Genomic DNA, 23,991 nt, shown 5'->3' with positions numbered 1-23,991 from the left:
CAGAGGCCATCCAGACCCAGGCCAGGCCCTCTCCCCAGGGTGGCTGAGCCAGGCACACTTCATCCTGCGCTCATCGGCCGTGGGTCATCTGGGGCGCCCAGGAGGGTGACGGGCCACGCGTCTCCGCTGCCCCAGTGCGCACACGGGCCACCGGCTCTCCAGGGAAGGGCGAGCGCACTGGGTCCCCCCGTGCTGGCGGCCAGGCAGGCACAGACTCCTCTGGGGAGGCCCGGCCCCCCACCCCGCCCAGCTGCCCCCCAGCAGAGCCCCGTCCAGCCCCCACTCACCCTGGGCCTGTGACACCTTCCTCTCCTTGTCTTTGCCCTTTGCCTTCCCAGAATCCGTGACAGCTGTGGGGACCTGCATCCTGGAAGCCAAAGCATGTCCTCGGGTTTTTAAAAACAAGTGAAAATCACGTGCACAAAGAATGGAGAGAACAGCTCTGGACGCCTCCACATCAGGGCGGTGTGTGCCACGAGGCACTTCCCACAGCTCAGGTTTGGGGCCGCCTCTCCGTACCAGGGCCCAGGGACGACTGGGCACAGCCAGGCACAGCCAGGACTCTGGATTATCTCTGACCCACTGCCAAGCCCTCTGCCTTCCTCTACTGAGAACAAATCACAGGGGCCGTGCCCCCCACTCCTCCCCTGTACCTGCACCAGGTGCTGCAAGGGCTGGGGGCACAGGGGACCTGAGTGGTGGGGACGAGCCCCCAGAAAGGATTTCCAGCAGAGCAGGGCTTCTCCCCTATGACAGACGCCCTGAGTCGGGCATTCTGGATGTGGAGGGCCCTTTGTGCACTTGCCGTTTGCATTCAGCACCGTCTGATTCGGCACAGACGGGAGCATCAGAGACTTGAACCTCCAGGTGGGAACAGCGTCCCCCACCCCACAGCCAGCCACCCGGCTCACCCTGGGATTCGGGGACCCACAGCGCTGGCCTGCAGGCTGAGCTCCCACCCCGTTGGCCCCAGGCGTGGCCCCATATTCCTGCCTACCCCCGGCATTTCGGGGCACTGCTGGGGATGGAGACACAGGGACCCTCCTGTCTGTCCCCAGGACAGCGCAGACTCTGGGCCTGAAACCCACCCTACCGGGACTTGCAGATGTCGCTGGCCCCTCCCTGGCCCCGCCCCCGCCCCCCCCCGCCCCGTGCCCCCGCCCTCCCTCCCTGGCCACGCCCATCCCTGACCACGCCCCCGTCCGTGGCCCCGCCCCCAGCCCCCGCAAGCACCTGGCCTCCGGGCCGCCCAGCACGGGGAACAGCGGCCTCAGGTATTCCTCCATGGACGCCAGGACGTCACTGAAGCTCTGCGCAGAGTGTCCTTCCCTTTCAGGGTGCACGTTTTCCAGCTCCTGGCTCAACCCAGACATCAGCCCGCGGTCAGAGCGTCGGGGGCAGCCTCATAAAACCCAGCCGGGTTAGAGCAGAGTGGGAAGGACCCTGCAGGGCCCTCGAACCTGCCCTTCGGGAGAAAAGCCTGGGAGCCAGGGCCCACCCACCCGCCCGCACACGGTGCTCCTGCCGGGGTTGCCTGCCCCACCCGAGAGGCCACCCTGGCACCCCTGCCCCATCGGCTTCTCTGCTGGCATCAGGGAGGCATCGGCACCAGACTCACTCAGGGATGCCAACGATCGGCCACCCTGTGGGGCCCCCAGTCCAGGTGTCCAGCACTGCCTGGGGCCTGCATGGCTGGGGACGCACTTGGCCCTCCCGACCCCACCTGCCTGGCGTAGGGAGCAGCCTGGAAGCTGGGCTCAGGGGCTCACCGAGGCTGAGCTCGGGAGCAGGTCCTCATTGTTCACCTCGGCCTGGGTCAGCTCCCGGAACCACTGGGTGCTGGCCAACAGGCGGGAGAAGGTGGCTGGATTCACGGCCACCCGAGCCACCTTGCAGGAGCCTGTGGAGACCGACACCCCTGCTGTGCCCGCCCCATGGCCTCACAGACCCGCCCTTTGGGGCTGAGGACAGAGTGGGGCCGTGCTGGGAGTGTGGGACAGCATGAGCAAGCCGCCGGCACAGGGCTCCTCCACGTGAGAAGGTGCTGGCCACGGACACAGCTCGCCCGTGGGCGCTCACGATGGCTGTCAGAAGTGGGGACACGGATGGGAGCTTCCCGTGCGTGCTACAGCCGTCCTTTGTTTTAAATGAAATGCTAAGTGGAATCATGTGCCTGAGGCCTGAGGAGAGCGGGAAGGTGGTGTTTCCAGGAGGGGGAGTGGGGGCCCCGGGGGCTGCCAGGGGTCCGGAAGCACATGCCTCTGCCTCCTTCCCAGGCTCAATGACCCCACCCAGCAAGTGCGTGGAGGGTGGACCTGCCTGTAGCAGCCCCACGGGGTGCGTGCCCCAGGCTCAGGATAAGCACCTCGCAGGACTCACCCCCCACTTGGAGCACCTTCCCTTTGGCCACCGGGATGGACTTGGGTCTCTCATAAGCAGCACAGTACAGACGGGCCCTGTTGGCAGGACAAAGGGCAAGGTCAAAGCCCGGCTCGTGGGGTCCTAGAGGAGCCCCTGAGATGCTGATTCGGGGAACCAGATACACCCGGCAGGAGTCCCCTCCCCATAAATGGCTTGGCCAAGTCAAGATGCAGCGTTGAAATGGGCCCATCTGGGAGTCATCAGCGGCGAGCTTCCGTGCCAGGCCAGCACGTCTGTGCCACAGTAAAGGTGGCCTTCAGCAGAGGCACAGGCCCCTGCCGTACCAGCCTGGCCTCAGCCCATCTCAGTGGGAGCCCCTGCCAGCCCCTGTCTGTCCAGCCAGGGCCTCGGTCCACGCACAACATGCCCCCCATCGAGGCTGCGTCCCCGCTGCCCCGCTACACGTCTTAACAGGATGGGGAACGGCCCCAGAGCAGGAGTAGGAGGGCTTTACCTGTCCCGGGAGTGGTGCAGGATGAGGATCCGAAGGTTAGGCGGGATTTCATTCAGGAGGTTAAAATGCTGCTCGGTGACCGAGAGATTTTGCCAAGCCTGCGTGGGACAGACAGGAATCAACCAACCGGGCACGATGCAGGCCCAGCCCCTGAGAAGTCTGGGAGGCTCCGTGGGCGTGGGGTGGGGGGCCGTCTACACCGCAGGGCTGGGGCCAGGCCCCCCAGGACTCGTGGAGGCCACCAGGGGGCAGAAGGCGCACGCGGAGTCCACCCGGACCCCCAGAGCTGCCCCTTGGGCGACACAAACCTGACCTGCCTGAGAACCCAACAGGTAAGAGACGGAGCGTCCTCCAGCCACCCAGCGCCTTCCCTCCGTCCTCTGCCCGGTCCCCTGAATGCCACGGGTGTGGACACACTCGCGCCCCTGCCCTCCCCTCTGCTGCGCATGGCCCACACCCCACCGGGTGGTGCTCCGCGGCCCGGCTGAGCCACAACGGCCCTCAGAACAGACCCCCAGTCGCTGAGGAACCAGCTTCGCATTTGCAATGCAAGCACCCACCCACCGGGGCCACACTGGCGTCACGTGTGCGGGTGGAGCAGTCACACGGAAAGCGGAAAATCCTCAGTGGGCCGCACCACCTGCCGCGGGGAGCCGCAGGCCCGGAGCCCCCCCCCCCCCGCCCCCAGGGCACCGGGCAGGCTTCCGGGAGAGTCCTGCGCCTGAGCGCCCCAGCCTGTGCCCCCCGGGCAGGCCCCACCTTGGCTGCCCTGCCCGGGACGCTGCTGGAGGCGCGGGAGCAGCTCTGCGGGCGCAGGCCCGGGGCGCAGGTGGGAGGCCCGCCCCGCCCGCGTGCCCTCGCTCCTCCCGCGGCACCTGCTCGGGTCTAGCCGCTCTGGCGCGGGGCTACCGGCGGCTGAACGCAGCTTTAAGTTTTGCATTTCCCTGGTAACCGCTGAAGGTGAGGGCCATTAAAAACGTTTATGGAGCATCTGGGTATCTCCTGTAAAATTCCAGTCTTGTGGTTGTTTCTCTCTGTGGGAGCGCCTGCCTGTCTTTTTCTTGTGGAAGGGAGCTCGTCCCCTGTATACACAGAATGTGGGCTCTGAGGCTCTCCTCTGGGGCTTGCTTTTTGTTTAAAGTTATTTTTTTTTAAGATGTTATTTATTTATTCATGAGAGACAGAGAGAGAGAGAGAGAGAGGCAGAGACACAGGCGGAGGGAGAAGCAGGCCCCATGCAGGGAGCCCAACGTGCGACTCGATCCCGGGACCCAGGGTCACACCCTGGGCTGAAGGCAGACGCTCAACCGCTGAGCCACCCGGGCTGCCCTGTTTAAAGTTATTTTAATTTCAATATAGTTAATACCGCATTATATCCGTTTGGGGTGCACAGCGTCGTGATTCGATACGTGCACGCGTCACCCCAGCTCAAGCGCACACCTTCACCACCACCCCCCGCCTCCCCTCTGCTGACCGTCAGCGGCTTCTCTAGGGCTCACAGTCTATTTCTCGGTTTCTCTCTCTTTTTCCCTTTGCTCATTTTGCTTCTTAAATTCCACATATGAGTGAAACCGTATGGTGTTTGCCCTTCTCTGACTGACTTCACTTAGCATAATAGTCTCTGGCTGTATCCACATCATCGCAAATGGCAAGATCTCATTCTTCTTGATGAGTAATATCCCATTGTGTACACGGACCACATCTTCTTTGTCCATTCTTCACTTGATGGACACTTGGGCAGCTTCCAGACCTTAGCTATTGTGTAGTAACGCGGCCACAAACATCGGGGGGCCTGTATCCCTCTGAATCGGTGTGTTTGTATTTCTTGGGTAAATACCCAGGACTGCGTTTGCTGGGTCCTAGGGTAGCTCTATTTTTAACTTTATGAGGAGCCTCCACGCTGTCTTCCAGAGTGGCTGCGCCAGCTTGTGTGCCCGCCGCCAGCAGCTCACCAGGGCTCCCCTTTCTGCACACCCGAGGTCACCAGGGGGCCGTCTCGTTTTCCCCTAACGCTGTTACGGTTTCCCCCTCCACGTGTAAGGTCTGCGATGTGGAGGGAGGCCCAGCGGACCCTGCACCACCCTGCCCCACGGCCCTCAGTGCCACCCTTCACGCAGCGAGCGCTGTGTGGATGCAGCTGGCTCGGGATTTCTTCCGTGCTATTGGCCCTCTTCTGTGGGTGGATATATTCTCTGTGTGTCAGCAGCACGCTGCCTTACCTTCTGTTGCTTTAAGTGGGTCCTCAGGTTCCGGATAGCAAGTTGGCATTTCTGCACAAATTTTAGACTCCGATTGCCAATTGGTGAAAATAAACAAATAAATAAATGCATGCCGGGAGCCTGATTTGGCTTCTGCTGCACCTGTGGGTTGACGGCCCACGGGAGGGCTTCCTGTGACTCCCAAGGCCGCCGGGAAGGTCAGGGCAGCGGGGCCCCAGATGGCCAGACTCCACCACAGTGTGGCTGCGTCCAGTACTCCCTTCTTAGTTTTTCTGGAGTCTGAAGGATCTCCATGATGTCTTTGTATGACTGATGGTGGAATTTGGGGTTTTCTTTCTTTCTTTCTTTTTTTTTTTTTTCCTTTTTGGGCCTTCCTAAATGCTCATCAACTTTATTAGTCCCCTTGGAACCCTTTTACCACTGTTGGTTTCTTCTTCCATATTTTGTTTCCTTTCCTTTGATTCTGTTGTATTTATTTGTTACCTTCTATTTTTCTTAGAGGTGTTTTAATTCTAGCTTCTAGAGGCCAAAACCTCGATTACAGTTTTTAAGGTTTCCTCCCTCTGTTCAGGGCTGTATTTTTCCTCTAAGGCCTGCTGTAGACAAGGCTCGTCGGTTTTGACACATGGTACTTTCATTCCGTAAGTCACTTTAAAATATTTTCTAAATTTCATCGTGATTTCTCCTTTAACTAATTGATGATGATAAGGGTACTGTTTAATTTCAAATTAATTATAGCTCTCAGTTATGGGCTTCTTCTAATTTAATTGCCTTGTGGTTAGGACACAGAGGGAATCACACTCTACTCCGCTGGGCATCTCCGGGCCCCGGTCAGGAACGGCGGCGGCGGGTCTGCACACGAAGGGCTTTCCCCCACGGCCCCGCGTGCTGACTGGGTCTCTGGACGCCGGCCTGTCCGGGGCCCCTTTTATCCCTGTGACTCCTGTTTGGTGCCTATGAGGCTACATCACTGAACATACAGAGTTCGGGTGGGGATCCCTGGTGACCGACCCGCGGGGCCCCTGGCTTTCATCTGACGAGTAGCTCCAGGACTTGGATACTATTTCTCATCTTTTCCATCCAACATTTCTGTGACCTTGTATGTGCAGTGGGTCTCTTTTAAACAGCATATGATTAGATTTTGTTTTTCTTTTCAGCCAGTCTGACAATCTTAGTCTGTGACTTGTACGATTTGGCCAATTTACATTTATTTTACTTACATAGATATTTGGGTTTTTATCTCTTATTACCCTGCTTTTTTTTTTTTTTCCTACTGGGACCATAATGTTTTTATATTTCTCTCCCCTCACTCTTTTTGCCTATCTTTGGGATAATAAAATACTATTACTTTTTTTCCCCCTTTTTATTAACTTAGTTACACATGGTTTTACTGGTTACCTAGGGACTTTGGCCTACTGTGATCTAACAGAAATGTAGCTTCACCCTTCCCTAGCAGGGACAGAGCCTGCATGCTGTACGCTCTATCTGACCCTTCCTGCTTTTTGTAACACTGTCTTTCACTTTACTTCTACAAAATAAGTTAAACTCCACAGGATGTAAAAATTACTATTTTGTACGTTCAAAGTTTATTTCCTTGTACCTAAGCGTTTGCCCTGTAGTATTCTCGGTTCTCTCCTACCTTCCCGTGTTTCTGTCTCACCCCTCCTCCTAGCATCGGGTGCTGCGGCCACCTGGTGGCACCTTTGCCCGGGCTCTGGGCCGCCACGGTGGGCGGCGGTCTCCCCTGGCTGCTCGCAGGTGCCCTCAGAGCACCCATCCTGCGCGGCGGCAGCTGGGCACACGTGCCCGCAGCTCTCGTGTTCCTCCCGCGTGCAGGAGCTGGCGTTCCCGAGCCTGTGACTCATGAGTTTGGGGACACAGTAAGCCACTGTCAGGTCACTGCTGCCTCAGCGCCGGGTCACGCTCCCCTGGCCTCTGGACACGGACCCAGTGTGCACGGCCTTCAGAGGGTCTCTCCCGGGGCGTTTGCCTCTGCTCCGCCTCTCCCACGCCCTCCCTCCACAGCCGGGCGCCTCCCGCCAACCTTGCTCCCTGCGCCGTGTCGCACCCCCCCGGGGAGACCTCACGTGGCATCTCCTGGAGCCGGTGTCCTGGAGGCCACCTCCTCCCAGGACGGCCCTTACTTCCCAGGCGCTGTGAGAACCACAAGGGAGTTCACCACTGTCCACAGCTGCAGGCAAGCTCCCCAGGGCCTGGGTGCCGCTGCAGTCCCCAGGCAGGTCACCACAGGTGGCCGCATGCGCCAGCGGGAGGCACTGACGCGGGCAGGCTGCTGTGACAGCTTCCCGTCCCGGGAGCTCTCACAGGGCTTGCGAGGACAGCGGCTCCTGCTGTGGCTGCCGCGGCGGCCTGGCTGTGGTCCGCAGCCGCACCCCCACCTGCAGCTGACCCAAGCCTGCGACTGCTCTGTGCCCATGACCAGGTCAATACAGGGCTCCACAAGGACCCTTGGAACAACAGCAGGAGACGTCACAACACCCATGATGGAGTTGGCCGCCCGGCACCCGTCCCGACCCCGCTTCCACCCCGACCCCATCCTACCCAACCTCGTCCCGATCCCGTCCTGCCCCAGACAGAGCCCCTGCCCTCCCTGCAACCGGCCCCCTCCTCAGCACTGCACGTGCATTGATGTGTCTGGTCCCTCAACTGTCCTCTGAGGTGAGCGCTTGGTTACCCCCACCCCAGCCTCAGTGGACACACATGGATGTGTCCTCCAAGGGCAGTGCCTGGCTGTGCTGCTCTCCCGGGGGACTGGCCTGCTGGTCCCTGCGCCTCTGACGGCCCGTGCTGCTCTTCAGGAGGAGAGCAGGCTTTCCAGCAGTGGGGTTAAGGCGCTGGCTCTCAGCCGGGGTGATTCTGGGGACCTTTGTGGCTGCCGCAGCTAGGGAGGGGCTGCCAGCACCTGCTGCGAGGAGGCCATGGATGGGGCTCAACGTCCCACGGTGCACTGGACACCCCTCCACAAACGACGGTGCCGCCCCAAGCATCAGAGGGAGAAGGGAAGCCTCGGCTGAAGGGCTGAGGTCAGACCCACACGAGTGGGCACAGAAACAACAGGGGAGGCAGACGAATGGCATCGAGTGCCCCTAGCCCATCATCCTGATTTGTTGCAGTTCATCAAATTCCATTTCTTTAACCCCCCAATTCACACCTGCTCATCCAAGCAAAAGAGGATGTGCTGGTATCTGCAGTGGTCTCCTGCAGCTGAAACAAGTGCGCCCCCCAGGACACCCTCAGGGGCCCTGTCCCCTCCCGCAGCCTGCTGCAGGCCCAGGCCCCACCCGCCACCAACCAGGTGAGCTGCTAGCCCACAAGGCCCTTGGGGAAACAGAGGCCAGGAGGGTGAGAGGCACCCCCAGAACCACACAGCTGGCAAGAGGCCGAGCTGGAGCATGCTGCCATCAGCTGGTGGCAGCGGGGTGGCACTGCAGAGCTGCATGGCCAGGGCAGGCTGCGCGGGCTCGCTCACCTTGGAAATGACGGCCAGCCTCTGCTTCACACTCGCAAACAAGCTGGTGGACATCCTCCCCTTCTGCTTCAGCTGGTGCTGGAGCTGCATCAGGGCTGCCAGCTGCGAGCTGCTGGTGTTGGCTGTGGCCGTGAACAGGACATCCCGCATCATCTCTGAAGCCGAGCAGCTCTGAACAGACACAGGAGGGCGCCACGGGGCTGAGCTCGGCCCTGGGCCTTGGGGGGGGGGGTGGCGGCGCCCATGCGGGAGGGTGGCAGGGGCTGCTACTTAGGATGCTGTGCTTCTCCTGGCCACCGGCAGTCCCCAGGCCCTTCACCACTGTGCCCCTGGCACCTGCCCACTTCTGGGCTCTGAGCCTCAAGAGCATGAGGCTTGGTGAGTAATAGGGGCGGGGCCTCAGGGGGGCCTCAGGGGGATGGACAGCCTTCCCTACTTCCTCCAGGGCAGAAGCTCCTTTCCCAGCTGAGCACCACTCTCTCAAGGCAGAGACCCGCCCTATAGCCTGGCTGGCCAGCCCACCAGCAGGACTGCCGGGTGCTTAGGGAACTCCCCCCTCCCAGGTAGGCCCAGCGGGCCTTGAGGCAGGGGCACAGAGCAGAGCCGTACCTGAGAGAGCGCCAGGAACTGGCAGGTGGTGGTGGGGTCCAGGGTGCCGGTGCACTCTACCATTTCCAGGCTGGCAGCCGCGGCAACGTCCAGGAGGCAGCTGCCCAGGGCGACCTGCATGCACTGCAGCAGCACCTCGGAGGCCTGGGCCAGGTAGCGCTGTGCCAGCACCAGTCTCCTCTGTGGGGGCCAAGGCTCAGGCTCAGGTGGGCTCTGTGGGCAGGGCATCGCGGGGCAGGTGAGCGCGGCCATACCTGCAGGTCCGAGCCCTTCCTGGTGTGCTCCTCGGGGCTGGCCCTCATGGCCCGTGGGTCCCGGCAGTGATCCTCGCCCACCGCGTCCTCTGTGATGGTTTCCAGACGCCTAAGGCTGCTCAGCTCAGTGCCCGCCTATGGAGAAGAAGCCTCTTATCAGCCAGCATCTGCCACACGGCCACGCCCGGGGGTGCTGGTCACCCTTGGGGCATCCCTGTGGACCCCTCAGTGCGGCTTGCTACAGGCAGCGGTCAGGCCTGTCGCCGATGGGGCTGACCCGCAGGGGCCTGGCCCAGGAGCGCTGGCGGCTGGGGGGTGGGCCTGTGTGGGGAAGCAGCTCTGGAGAAGCAGAACAGCGCAGTTCTGTGCTTGCTCAGCAGTCCTTCAGGCACCGGCACCAGACAGCATTGTGCCACCAGGAGGAGTCAGGTGCCCACCTGCCCCCGGGTGCTAGGGACGAATGTTCAGACAAGCCTCCGTGGGGACCTGGGCCTCCCTGACTGCAGGACAAGCCACCCTGAGGAGGTCCTAGGGGTGCCGGGGCATCTCCAGGGGGTGTGTGGCAGCAGGTAAGAACTCAGGGTGAGGGGGAGCCCCGGGGTCTGTGGGGTCATGACAGGGAGGAGCAGGCGAAGCCCGGCTGGGGAACGGGGCTGATGGACGTGCTTCTTGAATGCCACCTGCACCCAGTCACAAAGGACATAGCCCGGGTTTCCCAGATGGCGCCTCTGCGAGGGAGCGTCCTTGGTACTGCTCCATAAACAAGGACCCAACCCCAAGGGGAGGGCGCAAGCCAGGCCACATCTCTGGTCCACGCCCACCTGACTCAGAGCCATGGGCAGGTGCTCAACAAACAGACTGAGTGAGAGGCCAAAACTCCACCATTTCCCCCAAATGTGAGTCCAGCCCTGGGTACTGGGATCCAGTTAATCCAGGAGGATGGGCTATCACACAGGGGTACAGAGCCCTGCCGCTCGGGCTGGGGGTCTTCCTAAAAGCCTGGCTTTGCCTTTGGGCGGGTGCCTTCCAGATGGCAGAAGTGGCACCCGCAGAGGCATCTCAGACGGCGGCCTGGAGCTCCTACAGCCCTCGGTGGCGGCGGCTGTCACCCATGCTCCTTTGGAGGGGTGGGGTACTCCCTGGGGGGTGCTCCCTGGGAGCACCAGTCCTGCTGGGCAGCCTTGCGGGGGGGCTCTGCAGAAGGGAGCAAGCCTGAGTGTGTGACACGGCCAGTGGCAGGGGCTCAAGCCTGTGCCTCGGCTTCACCAGACAGTGTAGGTGGAGGAGGGGGGTTAAGAGAGCTCGGGGTTCCCTGCTGCATGTGAGGAGGGGGGCTTGGCACCCAGCACTCAGGCGGACCCCAGGCTCCCTGGAGGAGAGCAGCCGAGGTGCGGGGGGACACCAGGAACCACAACGTGCTGGACACCACATCTGGGCTGGGACGTCCTGCCCTTGCTCACTCCCCTCCCTCCAGGGCCCGTCCCCAGAAGTCCATGTCTCTCCCACCCACTGGTCCCACCGGACAGACAACTTCCAGCCTTTTCCCCCTTTCCCCCTTCTTAAGCAGGGACAATTCGAGGCCTATTTCATGTCCCAGCTCTTACTTACGAGATTGGTGGGAGGGCTTGTGGGCGAGCTAGAAGCATGGGCACATACCAAGGGGCCCTCCTCCCAGTAGTGGGCGGGGCGCATGGGGTCTGCCTGCGTGGCCAGCAGGCGGAGGGCCTTCCCCGCCAGGCCCAGGACCTGAGCGCGGATCTCCACGCAGCCGCTGCACAGGGAGTGCAGACTCCCCAGCTGCGCCAGCACCGCGTGCGCCAGGGTCCGCTTCAGCGTGAACCATTCCTGCAAACACAAACCGCCTGGTCACCTTCACCTCGCCTTGGGAAGTGCAGAGGCCCACCCTCTGACCCCCCCTGGGCCTCCCCCCACCCATCCAGTCCCTGAGATCCCCGGTCTAACACCCCGGGGTGGCAACATCCAAGCACTCTGACCTTTGGCACCTTTGGCATTGGGGGAGGTCACAACAGTCTGCTTAGATAATCTTATTCGGGGCTCGTGGGAAATACATTAGCTTGTATCGAGTTCGATTTTAGGGCTATCTTTGATGTATTTATAATTACATCAAGGTAATTTGATTCATGGCACATGGAATCCAAGAAAATGTCTGAAATGGCAGGATGTTTCCTTCCAATATTTTGCAAATTCAACTTTTTAAAAAACAAAATGAATTCACCTTTGTAGAGCTCTTTAATATGCTGACATAATTAGTCAAAGCAAACGCATACCCTGGGTAGGAGAGTGCAATGCACCGAGGAACGTCCCCCAGGAGAGCCCCCCCCCTCCCCCGCTGTCAGACTGAGGAAAGGCCCCCAGGGCCCTGGGAGCCACTGGGGCGAGCACACACTGGCGGCCCGGGAGCTGGGCGCCGCGCATCCTCCCGGCCAGTCCTGCGTCCCAGCACGGCGCCCCGCGGACCGGAGCAACGGGCCCACATCGTCTTGGGGACGGTTACCAGGCCTACGGAGGTGTAGTCCCTCGTGCTCTGCAGGTAGTCGGCCAGCAGCTTGTCCACAGAGCTCTGCTCCAGCTGCCGAGCCAGGGCCTCGGCCCACATGAGCTGCAGCATGTCCAGCGACACTTCTGCGAGGTGCAGCCGCAGGTGCGCCAGCTTCCTCATCAGAGGCGTGTTAATGTTCTGCAACTGGGCGTGCCAGACACACACAGAGCGGCACGATGAGCACAACACCTGTATCCCACACCCCCAAGCCCTCACGGCCCTTTCTAACCAGCCCCTCCCTCCCGAGCAGCCCGGGGCCACACTCCTGCACCACGAGCTGGTTTGCAGTTTCCAGGGTTTTGTACCAGGGGGTCACACGGCACGTGCACACTCTGGCCTCTGCCACTCGCATAATTAATTACTCCAGACCCATCCGTGGTGCTGCCTGTGCTCACACCCTTTCACTGACCAGGAGTACCTGTCGTACAGGTGGGCCCCAGCGCACTTATCCACTCAACACTGGGGGCTACTGCAAACACAACGGCCATGAACACGCGTGCACGAACTTCCGTGTGGCCGTGCAAATTCCCAGGAGTGGGGAGCTGGCTCCTCCAGTGGCCTGTGTTTAACTGCTAAGCTGTGGTCCGTGCTACACCCTGCACGACGGTGAAGAGAGCTCGGTCCCCCTGCGTCCTTGCTAACGTTTGCTTGCTTGGTCTTTTCAATTGTAGCCACTTGAATAGATGTCTGGTGGTTTCCCTGACTCATCCCTTCGTGTAATTATTTACCATCCACCTATTTTCTTAGAGAAATGTCTGCTCAACTGTTTGCCTACTTTTTATGTGTTTTTTTTTTTTTTTAATTTTAGGAGTGTTCTATATTCCGAATACAAGACCTTGTCAGTTACATGGTTTGCAAATATGTTCCCCCCAGCGTGCGCCTGGTCTTTTCATCCCCTGAATAGTGTCTTTTGAAGAGCAGACTCCAGTTTATCCATTTATTAGTCTCTCGTGGATCGTGTTTTTGTTGTCGTATGTAAGGAGTCTTCACTGAATCCAAGGTCCCAAAGGTGTTTTCCTCTAGAAATACAGTTTCAGCTCTTACCTTCAGGTCTATGATCCACTTGGGGTCAATCCGGTCTGGTGTGAGGGATGAACTGCAGTCTGTGGTCTGGGTGTGGATGTCAGTTGCTCCAGCATCAGTTTTTAAGAGTAGCCTTTCTTCACTGAATTACCTTTGCTCTTTGGTAGAAAAGCAATCTTCTGCCGGTCTGTGTGTCTATTTCTGGATTCTCTGTTACGTTCCATGATCTGCTCAGCTTATTTTTACACTAAAACCACAGTTTTGATTCCTGTCATTTTATAATAAGTCTTTTAAAAAACCAGATAGTGTTTGATCTCCAACTCAGTTTTTTTTTATTTTTTTTTTATTATTTTATTTATTTATTTTTTTAGTTTTTCTTTTTTAAAGTTGGGTTTGCTATGTTACATCTTTTGCAATTCCAAATGAATTCTAAATTTTTTTTTTCAATTTCTATTAAAAAGCCTGTAGCTTCTTGGTCAGGATTGCAGAAAATGTATTGAGATCTTAGTAATATCAAGTCTTCTGGTCCACGAACATGGTATATCTCTCCATCTATTTAGGTTTTCTTCAATTTCTCTCAATGATGTTTTCTAGTTCTCAGGGGTAAGCTTTCACTTTTTTTGACAAATTTCATTTTTATGCTGTCCAATGCTATTGTTTTTGAATTTTTAATACTTTATCAATTGTTGCAAGTATACAGAAATAAAAAATTAATACTTGCCTATTGTTCTCATGTCCTGAAGCCTTACTGTAATCACTCGTTAGTCTTAGTACATTTATTACCATTTTTGTAGGTTGCAGGAGATTCTTTTTTTTTTTTTTTAAGAGAGAGAGAGAGCTCAAGCATGCAAGCAGGCAGGGGAGGGGCAATGGAAGAGGTAGAGAGAACCTTGAGTAGGCTCCTCATCCAGTGTGGAGCCCGGCATGGGACTCGATCTCAGCACCCTGAGATCATGACCTGAGCTGAAATCAAGAGTTGGACACTTAACCAAGGTGCCACCCAGGTGCCCCTGCATGACATTTTCTATACAGATGATCATGTCATCTGTAAACAAAGATAATTTTACTTCCTTTTAATTTCTTTCTCTTACCTATTGAGTTGGCTACAACTCAAGTGTAATTCTGAATGAAGGTGGGGAGAAGGCACGCTGCCATCTTAGCGCTTTGCTTTCACGACTAAGTGTGACATGAGCCCTAGTGTTTTCACAGATGCCTTGTATCAGCTTGAGGAACATTCCTTCTATTGATAGTTTGCTAAGAGTCTTTTTTTTCCATCAGGGATGAGTGTTGGGTTTTGTCAACTGAGGTTATGATATGGGTTTTTTAATTTTTTGAAAAATACAGTGAACCATGGGGATCCCTGGGTGGCTCAGTGGTTTGGCACCTGCCTTTGGCCCAGGGCACCATCCTGGAGTCCCAGGATCGAGTCCCGTGTCGGGCTCCCAGCATGAAGCCTGCTTGTCCCTCTGCCTGTCTTTCTCTCTCTCTCTATCATGAATAAATAAACAAAATCTTTAAAAAAAAAATACGGTGAACCAAATTGATTTTTGAATGTTAAACCCAGGATAGCCCCAACTTGGCATTGATGTATTATCCTTCTTATGTATTACATATATTTACTAAAATTTTGTTTACAACTTTTGCATCTGTGCTCTTGAAGAATAATGAAGTTTTTGTTTTGGTATCAGGGTCATACTAGCCCTACAGAGTAGGGATGTGTTCCTTCCTTCTCAATTTTCTAGAAGACTTTGTGTCGAATTGATATTATGCTTCCCTTAAATGCTTGCTAAGACTCACCAGTAAAACCACCTCGGTCTGATGTTTTCTTTGTGGAAAGACTTTACAAATTCTATTTCTTTAACAGATGGAGGGCTACTCAGGTGATTTATTTCTTTTTGAGTGAGTTTTGGTTGTTTGTGTCTTTCAAGGAATTGTTCTATATCATCATAAAACTGTTCAGAACACTCCCTTAGTATCCTTTTAATACACATAGGTTCAATGGTGATGTTACATCTCTTGTTTCAGATATTGATTATTTAGGTCCTCTCTTTTCTTTCCTGATCCGTCTGGACAAAGTGGATGAATTTATTCATCTCAAATAACAACTTGTGGTTTTACTGATTTTACCTTTTATTTTTATGTTTCCTATTTCACTGATTTCTACTCTGATCTTTAATTTCTGCTTATTTGGAGTTTGCTCTTCTTCTACTTTCTTAGAGTGAAGACTAAGTTCACTAGTTTGGGATCTTTTTTCTTTTGTCATATGGTTATTTAGTGTTATAAGTTTCCCCCTGAGCATTACAATTAGAGACATCTTAAAAATTGACATGTATTTTTTTCTCCCTTCAGTTCAGAAATACTTTCCCTTTTGATTTGTTCTCTGGCTCATAGTTATTTTGATGGATGCTATTTACTTTCCACATATTTAGGTATTTCACCCATAGCTTTCTGGTTTTGTTTTGTTTTTTAATTGAGGTAAAATTCATATAACATAAAATTAACCGTTTTAAAGTGTACAATTCAGTGGTACTTAGTGCATTCACAACTTTGTGCAGCACCACCCCACCTACTTCCAAGAGGTCTCATCATTCCAATGGGAAACCCCATCCCCCATGTCTTATGCCCCTCTCTGGCCCCCTCCCCCACAACCACTAACCAACTTTCTGTCTATGGACTTAACTGTTCTATCTTTTATGCTGCTTTTTGATTTCTTTTTAAATTTTTTTTTATGATAGTCACAGAGAGAGAGAGAGAGAGAGAGGCAGAGACACAGGCAGAGGGAGAAGCAGGCTCCATGCACCGGGAGCCCGATGTGGGATTTGATCCCGGGTCTCCAGGATCGTGCCCTGGGCCAAAGGCAGGCGCCAAACTGCTGCGCCACCCAGGGATCCCTGCTTTTTGATTTCTACTTTAATTGCATTGTGGTCTTGGTTTACATATATATTTTTCTCCTTAAATCTGCTTGTATTTATTGAGAATCATTTTACATTTATGATCCAGAGTATGGTCTATTGTGGAGAATGTCTGTGTGCACACAAAACAAAAAGAATGTGTTTCTGCTATTGCTGGGTGGAGTGCTGTATAGATTGGTTGGTGGTGGTGTTCAAATCTTCTAGTTCTTTGCTTGCTTTATGCCTCCTTGTTCTATTAATATTAATATTGAAATCTCTGGCTGTAATTGTAGATTTGTCTATTCCATTGGATGTGATAAGCTTTTACTTCATTTTGAAAATCTGCTGTTAGACATTGAGAACATTACGTCTTCTTGGTTAGTCGATCCCATTACATTGTGAAATGAACTCCTCTGTCCCTGGTGATGCTCCTTCTCTGAAGCCTGCTTTGCCCGATGTGAATGAACGTAGCCACCCCAGCTTTCTTTTGATGAGGGTCAGCATGTTTATCTTTCCCCACCTTTTTGAGTTTATTCATGTCTTTATATTTAAAGTGGCTGTCCTGCAGGCACACAGTTGTAGCACATAGTTGGGTTTTGCTTCTTCATACAGTCTGGCAAGTCCGTCATTTACTTGGCCGTTCAGACCATTCTGATTTACCGTGATTGCTGATATGACTTGGTTTGAGAGCATCATCCTGCTGTTTGTTTTCTCTATGTTCCACTGGTTCTTTATTCTCTTTTCCCCTTTTCTGCTTTCTTGAGGAACAAGTGAATGATTTTTTTTTTTTATTTCCTTTCCTCTCCCTTCTTGGCTTATGAGGTATACCTCTTGGTTCTGCAATTTTCATAATTGCTTCACGGTTTGTGGCGTATTTTAACACTTCACATAGAGCACAAAAATCCTTCACACTATTGTTGTCATACACCTCATTTTTTACAAGCGTTATAAACCTGATGCTACGTTGTTATTATTTTTGCTTGAAAAGCCAGCTATCTTTTAGAGAGATTTAAATAATGAGAGAAAATCTTTGTAGGTTTTGCCAGGTAACTCACCCTGTCAACGCCCTTCATTCACTTGTACAGGTCATATTTTCATTTGGTATCATTTTCCTTCTGCCTCGAAGACAACTTTGCATGTTCCTGTTGTGTGTCTGCTGCTGATGTGTTCTCTTGGCTCTTGAATGTTTGGGGGAAAATCTTTATTTCACCTTAATTTTGGAAAGATGTTTGTGCTGGGTACAGATCAGCAGTTCTTTCTCCTAGTACCTTACACATACTTTGCTGTATCTGCATCTGTGTTTCGCTGTCTCCTGAATCCTACTGCTTCTAGTTTCTGCTGTCACCTGATCTTTGCTGCTCTGTATATAAAATATGCTCTTCCACCTGGCTGATCTTAAGGAAATCTTCTAATCACCAGTTGTAAGCAGTTGGGTTATGACATGCCTTGGCATACCTTCAGTCCTCTTCATAGTTATTGAGCTTCTTGGATCTGTGGGTTTATGGGTCTTTTTATTAAATTTGGAAGTTTCAGCCATTATTTCCTCAAATATTTAATGTCCACTCCTATTCCTCCTCTTCTTGCAAGATTCCAGTTATTGCACACGTACCCATGCTCGGGACACGCTAACTGGTGTTCTGGTGATGTCAGCTTCCGTTCTCTTTCCTCCTCGCCCACCACTACTGCTGTCTCCCCCATTTTCAGGTCCTCTGACCATCTGCAGTCTCTGCCATGTATCTACGCCATGCACACTTCATCACACACATTGTGGTTTTTGCCCCTAAAAGTTCATTCTTGCACTTTTTACACCTTCAATGTCTCTACTTAGCTTTCTGAGCATACAGAATGCGGTCAGTAGTAGCTTTTAACACCCCTGTTGTTGTATTCTGGTATCTGTGCCAATTCTCGGCTGGTCTTCATGGATTATTCCACATGTATAAGCTATATTTTCCCCTCTTTTTGGCATGGTAATTTTGCATGCAATTTTCAATTGGGATTTCGGCGTGATGATTTTTCATTGGTTGCCAGACATCATGCAACTTGTTTTTTTGGCAGATGGACACTCATGCTCCTACTTTCACTTTTGCTCTGGGACCACCATATGCAGACACTGTAGTCCTCTCAGGTCTATGACTCTTCAGGCAGTTCTGGGGCAGGTCTCATCAGGGCGGCTTATCCCCGATCGAGACAAGACCTTCCCTCTGCTCTGTGCCGTGCTCTGGGTCATGAGGTTGTCTAGTCTGGCCAGTGGGAGCAGGTGCTGCTCCAAGTGGCACCGCACTGACCCACTGGGCCCCTGCAGCTGCGGTGAGTGTGGACATGGGAGGGGCCGTCTGCTTGGGGTTGATGGTGCCCATGCTGACATCTAGTGTGTTGAAAGTCTGTATCACGTTTTTGTCTACTTTTTGGTTATTTTGGACGGGAGAGCAAATCTTGTCACTGTTACTGCACCTCAGCCAGAAGTGGGAGCCGGCAGCTTGTTTAGGGCAAGTGCGGGGCATGTCTGTGTGTGCCACAGGGGTGCTCTGGGCTGCAGGGAGGGACCCAGGACAGACTCACCTCCTGCACGGACAGTAAGCCCCGCACGTGGCGGAACAGCTCCTCAGCCTCAGCCACGGCTGTCTGGACCAAGTGATGGGCTTCCAGGTGGTACGCCATTTTTTGCTCTTCATCTTTCTCATTTTGGGCACATAATCTTTGTAAGATGGAAGAGTGGAATTTAGAATAAAAATGTCAAGCATTATGCCAACAGTATTAACAAAACGCATAGTATATGTAATTTTTAAATAATTATATGGTATTTTTATTTGTACTTCAAGCTTTCTGATGTTTTATATGTAAAGATATTGTTACTATATCTTAGCACAGTAAAATTAAATCTATGCCTGACAGAACCAGTGAACCAATACCACAACATTAACTGTGCTGATTTAACCACCTTGTTTTCCTATTTGTGCTTTTCTGCATTTCTAAAAGTTCTATGATGTCATATATCAATTTCACTGTAATAGGATCAAGGTTCTATTCCCCAAGTGTCCAGGTTTCTTTTCCCTCCTAAAGGCTGTTTTTAAGACCTTACACAGGATTGGCCTGTTGTGCTTCGAAATGCCTGCGTGTCCACCAAGCACATGGGTGGCCTGGGGCCAGAGGGATGGAGGGCAGGTGAGAGAGGGAGGGCGGTTCCTGAGGTCTGGCCTCGTTCCTCGCCTCTGGGCCAGCCCTTGCCCTCGAGGACAGTGGGGACTCTGAGAGGTCGCACAAGGGAGGCTGACAGAGCTGGAGCCAGTGTGAGCAGGTGCATGTATGTGAACACCTGTGAGTGCTCATGGGTAATGTGCACATGTGGGCATGGCCTGTTTTGGCACAAATGTGACCACTGTGTGAGCGTTGTGGGGGTATGTCCATGTGTTTGCAGAGACGGAGCCCATGGGATGCTGAGTAGACTGCACAAGAGTGAGGACACACCCCTGTGCTGCTGCCCTGGAGGGAAGTGCAGGCGGCCACAGGGTCAGGGCCAGGAGGAGGAGGTTCTGTTGCACGACAATGGGGCCCAATGGGGGCTTGACCTAGGAGAGCTGGGCACAGGGTCAGGACATGGGGCAGGAGGTGGGGGCAAGGAGGGGCAAGAGGGGGAAGGGCTGGTGCAGCCTGGGGGAGCCGCATGCAGGGCTCGGGCACAGTGATGGTAACTGAACGAGTGACAGGCTGGCCCTGACTGTGCTCAGAGGGCCAGCCCCTCCCTCGCCTGGGAGGGCCCACAGCAGGGCTTCTCACCTCTTTATCTTTGCGCGCTCTAGTTTTATATTCACACAATTCTGTGGGCAGCCCCAGGTGATCAACTTTTTCTCAATCTCCATCAAGCGATCATCCATTTCGCTCAGTCGAAACAAGCATTCGGGAGGTTCTCCACTGACTAGCTCCTGAGCAGCCCTGATCTGGAGGCTCACACACCTGCAGGGGACACGGACCATCCCGTGCAGTGACTGCAGTCTGGGCAGCATCACCCGACGCCAGAGGAAACACCTGAGTACACCCCCCACAGGCCAGAAACCACCCAGGCCACATGCTTCCCCCGCAACGTGATTGAGTTGGAAAGTAGCAGCCCCCACCCCGGCATCACCTGCTTCGGGAAATTCAAAACCACTGTCCTATGACTCAGGGGCAGAAAAGGGAACCCACGCGGAAGGGACAGGCTTCACACATGCAACGGTGGGGTGCTGCCGGGGTGCCAGGGGTGTCCCAGCGTCTGCAGTAGGAGCGGGAAGAGCGGAAGGGGAACAGGCACAGACGGCCACGGAGAGTCATGGGCAGCCCCTCCCAGATACAGAGCCAAGAACTTAGCAAAGACAACCAAAAATGAGGAGAACCAAAGTCAGACAAGCCTCCGTTGCTGTGGTCGAGAGAGGACAGGCTGCCTCTCTGTTACGGTCGTTGAAGCATGGGGTCCAGCTCTGAGGTAGGAGGAGAGCCAGGGCACGGGGTACGAGGCCGGGGACGGCCTATGACAAAGACTCTGTGAAGTTCTGGGAGAAGAGTCCAGACATACCCAGCAACACAACCCAAAACCCAGAGGAAACAATTTTCTAGAAGAATACAAATTACCAGAAAGATGGCTCAGAAATAAGCTACAAATCTGAGAGACCAGAGTGCTGCCCTTCAGCTCTGCCCCCGGGCACCTGCCGCCCGCCTGCCCAGACAGGCCGCAGGCCCCCAGCAGCCAGAGCAGAGGTGAAGAAGGAGCAGGACAGACCCCAGGGTCTTCCCCCTCAGAGCTCCACGCTGGCAGGAGGGCTGGGGGGCACCCCGCGGCCAGACCGCCCCACACCTACGCCTGCGCCCACGTGTCTGCAGGACACCTACGCACACCTGGGGACACGAATTTAGGAACAATACAAGCCACCTGCATCCCTGGAAAGGAAGAGACACGTCCCCCAGGAGCCGGAAGGCCGAAGGTCAGGCTCTGGGAACCTCCCCAGGCTCCCCGCCCGGGGCCGCGTGTGGCAGGCAGGGGTTCCCCGGGTGGAAGGCCCCGCTTCGGAGCGGCTCAGCGGGGTCGGGGCGCGGGCCGATGGCTCTCCGGGTGTGATTCTCGGCGCCTCACAGGTTTGAAACACGGCATGAAGAATAAAGCCGACCGTGACTTTCATGTGAATTAACAGGTTTTCTTACAAAGAACTACCTGGCTTCTAGGTCTGTGATCATAAATTCCAAGACGGGCGTTCGGTTGGGTCTTTCCCTCTGCAGGGCCCTGAAGGCATCCATGAGTCTTTGAAACAACTGGCAGACCTGAGGGTGACGCGGCGCTGACATCTGCGTGTTGTTCTGGCCGCGGGGCCCAGCCACCGCCCCCCAGGGCCCCAGGGCGTCCGTACTACCGCCTCTCGGCCTTCACCCTCCGTGGACAGGAGCGCGTCTGCCAGAGTCAGGGTTGAGCTGTACCAGAAGTCCTCACTGCCCCCCAGGCGCTGGGCCTGCTCCACCATCTCCTTCGCTTGTCCATAGTTTTTTTCCTTGTTTGCTAGCTGTGCTAGAAGGAGCAGGCATTTTGCTTCTGCACAAGGATCATCAAGCTCCTAAAAAATACATGTATATGGAGAGGGGATGGGGAAGCAGGAAGAGACAGAGCGAGGCAGCTCCGGGCACCAGGCCTGCCCCCACGGTGTCCACTGGGCTGCTCCCTCACCTCTGAAGGAGGCCCCCTATGTGCCCTCAGGGCACAGAGTGGGTGGGCTTGAGGCCTGTGCATGTGCTGAAACCTCCTCAGGGTTCTCGACGGTGCTCAGGGCCCTGGAAAGCCCCCTCCCCTTAGCGGCAGTCCCCAGCGCCCTCCCGGGAGCCCCTGTCCAGATGCTGGCTGAAGGCAGCAGGGTTCGGGGGCCGGCAAACAGACTCGCACCCTAGCCAGCCATCCCCCATCTGTTGCATTCAGTTGCAGGTGGCCTGGGCGTGGTGTGGGGGTGCTTTTGGCCTCTGAACCGCACCCCAGTAGGAGGACACAAGGTGCTCAGGCAGGAAGAGCAAGAGTCCAAGGCGGCCGGCTCCAGACACAGCAGCTAGTATGCAGCCCAAAGAGACTCAAGTGGAGGCCCCAGGGGCCTGGAGCCAGGGCCCTGGAAGGCAAATGCAGGCTGGAGACGAGGAGAGCAAAGTGCACACGGTAGATGAGCAGGTTGGCAGGTGGACACCTCTGCAGCAAAGAGGCGGACTGTAGGCTACTGTGGGTGGAAGCAGGCGCTTGTCCCCAGGGAGACGCCACCAGGCTCTGGCTGCTATGGCCCCGTGGAGACGTGGCCATGGTGTGGGTGGTCCAGGGCGTGGGCCGAGCACCATCCATGTGTGTGGGACACATGCTAGAAGGCCAGGAGGGGCAGTGTGCTGTCTGGAGGAGGCAAAGGTGGCCCAGCCACCCTGTGGGGACTGACTCTGCCCCAGGAACTGTCTGATGTCCAGCAGGGCAGCGTGCGGCCTCTGAGACTCTTCCTCCCCAGCCTCACTCCCTCCGCAGTCTGCCCGCCTGTCTCACTGCCAGGCCTGCACACGGCTGGCTGGCTGGCCAAGACCCACATGCCTGAGCACCCGGCCCACTGCCTCTACCTCCCACGGCCTTGATTTCTGTTTTTATTAGGAACGTCTCACTCTCTGGAGTCCTTCAAAACAAGTGACAGCCTGTCTGGGCCTGTTTAACTTTGCCTCGCCCACCAGGGAATGCAGTTCTTGGAGGTGGACACAGTTAGAATCACTTGTCTGCAGGCGCCAGAGAGTCACAACCTCTGCGAGGAGGGATGCACACGTGGGCATCCATGCCCGGGGGGGACAGAGCCCAGGAGAAAAGCAACAGCAGCTGGGAAGGAGCTGGCACCAGAGGGCCAGTCACCGGGGGCCCAGGAGGGCCGAAGAGCTGTGCTCAGGGTGGAGCGGGCCCAAGACGCTCAGCAGACGGGAGTCGCAGGGGGCTAAGGAGTGAGCTAGGATCCCAAGAGCCAGGCTGCAATGCAGGCCTGAGGGGTCAGAGAAGCCCAGGCTTCCATGAGGCCCCAGGGAGGCGCTAAGGACGAAGCTGCCTCCGGGCCCTCCAGGCTCTCAGCCTCCACATAGGACATCAGGAAACAGAGCAGCCGCCCACTGGGAGCCCCACCGTCCAAGAGAAAGTGGCTGTGGAATCAGACCCACAGCAGCCATAGGAAGTAGGGACTTTAGCAAACTCTCAATAAAGAGTGAACAAAAACCAGAGAAATGCTGGGCAAAGGGCAGAGACTTGGATCCAAGTCTAACACGGATGTTCCAGAATGGCAAGAGGCCGGCCAGCTTTGGAGCAGACAGCCCGAGCCCCAGAGAGCAGCCGGGGATGCTGCTTCGGGCGGCCAGGGGCGGCCCCTCACCTGGAAGGCCAGGTAGGCCTCCGCCAGCAGCAGCCTCGCAGGCTGGTACAGGTCCATCTCCAGCAGCACCTCTGCTTTGAGGGTCCACAGCTCGGGGAAGGAGGTCCCTTCCAGGCCCTTCCCAGTCTCTCCGTTGATCTGCAGGATCTGTGAGGCAGGGCAGGCGTGTCCACACCAGCGGCCGGTCCTGGCCGCCCCAGCTCCCGCCTGTGCCCCGTGTTCTCAGGTACCGGGTGGCATCTGGCCCAGCCCGGGAGGTGTCCCTGGGCCCCTTGGCCTGTTCCCACCGCGTCTCCCAAGTGGTGGATGTTGGGGGCTCACAAATGGAGTCCCAGATGTGGTGCTCCCATCTGGGACAAGTGGCTGGCGTGGCTACTTTCCTTCGTGGGCTAGCCCACACAGGGGGAGCTGCTGTGTGGAAGGGAGAGCCTCCACTCTCTGCGGCCCAGGCTGGTCTGCCCTTCCTGGGGAGCCCTCTGGGCAGCCCCCACCCCGTCTTCTCTGAATGCTGCCCAGGACCCAGGCAGGCCTGCCCCGAGGTGATCTGCGGCCCCGTCTTCCTGAGACAGCCGGGGCCCGTTGTGGGGGACACACCCGGCCAGTCCCGGGGTTTCCCGGAGACCCTGCGTGAGGGTTTAGGACACAGCTCGTGGCTAAGACACGTCCTGGCTAGTGGCCCGAGCACGGCCTC

General features: G+C 55.7%; 1 protein-coding gene across 3 annotated transcripts in view; it reads right to left on the bottom strand.

Moving 5' to 3' along the window:
* CFAP46 (cilia and flagella associated protein 46) overlaps positions 1 to 23,991 on the bottom strand; it is a 102,881-nt gene that overhangs the window by 12,287 nt on the left and 66,603 nt on the right. For 2 of the 3 annotated variants that reach the window (XM_041743635.1, XM_041743637.1), the window contains exons 35-49: positions 23,301 to 23,447; positions 21,294 to 21,494; positions 21,101 to 21,207; positions 19,696 to 19,872; positions 18,481 to 18,616; positions 11,963 to 12,151; positions 11,104 to 11,292; positions 9,448 to 9,582; positions 9,194 to 9,373; positions 8,585 to 8,755; positions 2,876 to 2,973; positions 2,380 to 2,456; positions 1,770 to 1,900; positions 1,234 to 1,355; positions 288 to 367 (exon numbers count right to left, since the gene is read on the bottom strand). In XM_041743635.1, coding sequence (XP_041599569.1) covers positions 288 to 367; positions 1,234 to 1,355; positions 1,770 to 1,900; positions 2,380 to 2,456; positions 2,876 to 2,973; positions 8,585 to 8,755; positions 9,194 to 9,373; positions 9,448 to 9,582; positions 11,104 to 11,292; positions 11,963 to 12,151; positions 18,481 to 18,616; positions 19,696 to 19,872; positions 21,101 to 21,207; positions 21,294 to 21,494; positions 23,301 to 23,447 — 2,140 coding nt within the window. Of the gene's footprint in view, positions 1 to 287; positions 368 to 1,233; positions 1,356 to 1,769; positions 1,901 to 2,379; positions 2,457 to 2,875; positions 2,974 to 8,584; positions 8,756 to 9,193; positions 9,374 to 9,447; positions 9,583 to 11,055; positions 11,293 to 11,962; positions 12,152 to 18,480; positions 18,617 to 19,695; positions 19,873 to 21,100; positions 21,208 to 21,293; positions 21,495 to 23,300; positions 23,448 to 23,991 lie in introns of all 3 variants that reach the window. The other variant, XM_041743636.1, reaches the window with a different exon arrangement.

Source organism: Vulpes lagopus, chromosome 2 (genome assembly GCF_018345385.1).
Source record: "Vulpes lagopus strain Blue_001 chromosome 2, ASM1834538v1, whole genome shotgun sequence".
Lineage (NCBI taxonomy): Eukaryota > Metazoa > Chordata > Mammalia > Carnivora > Canidae > Vulpes > Vulpes lagopus.
This window is presented reverse-complemented; position numbering and strand designations above follow the sequence as displayed.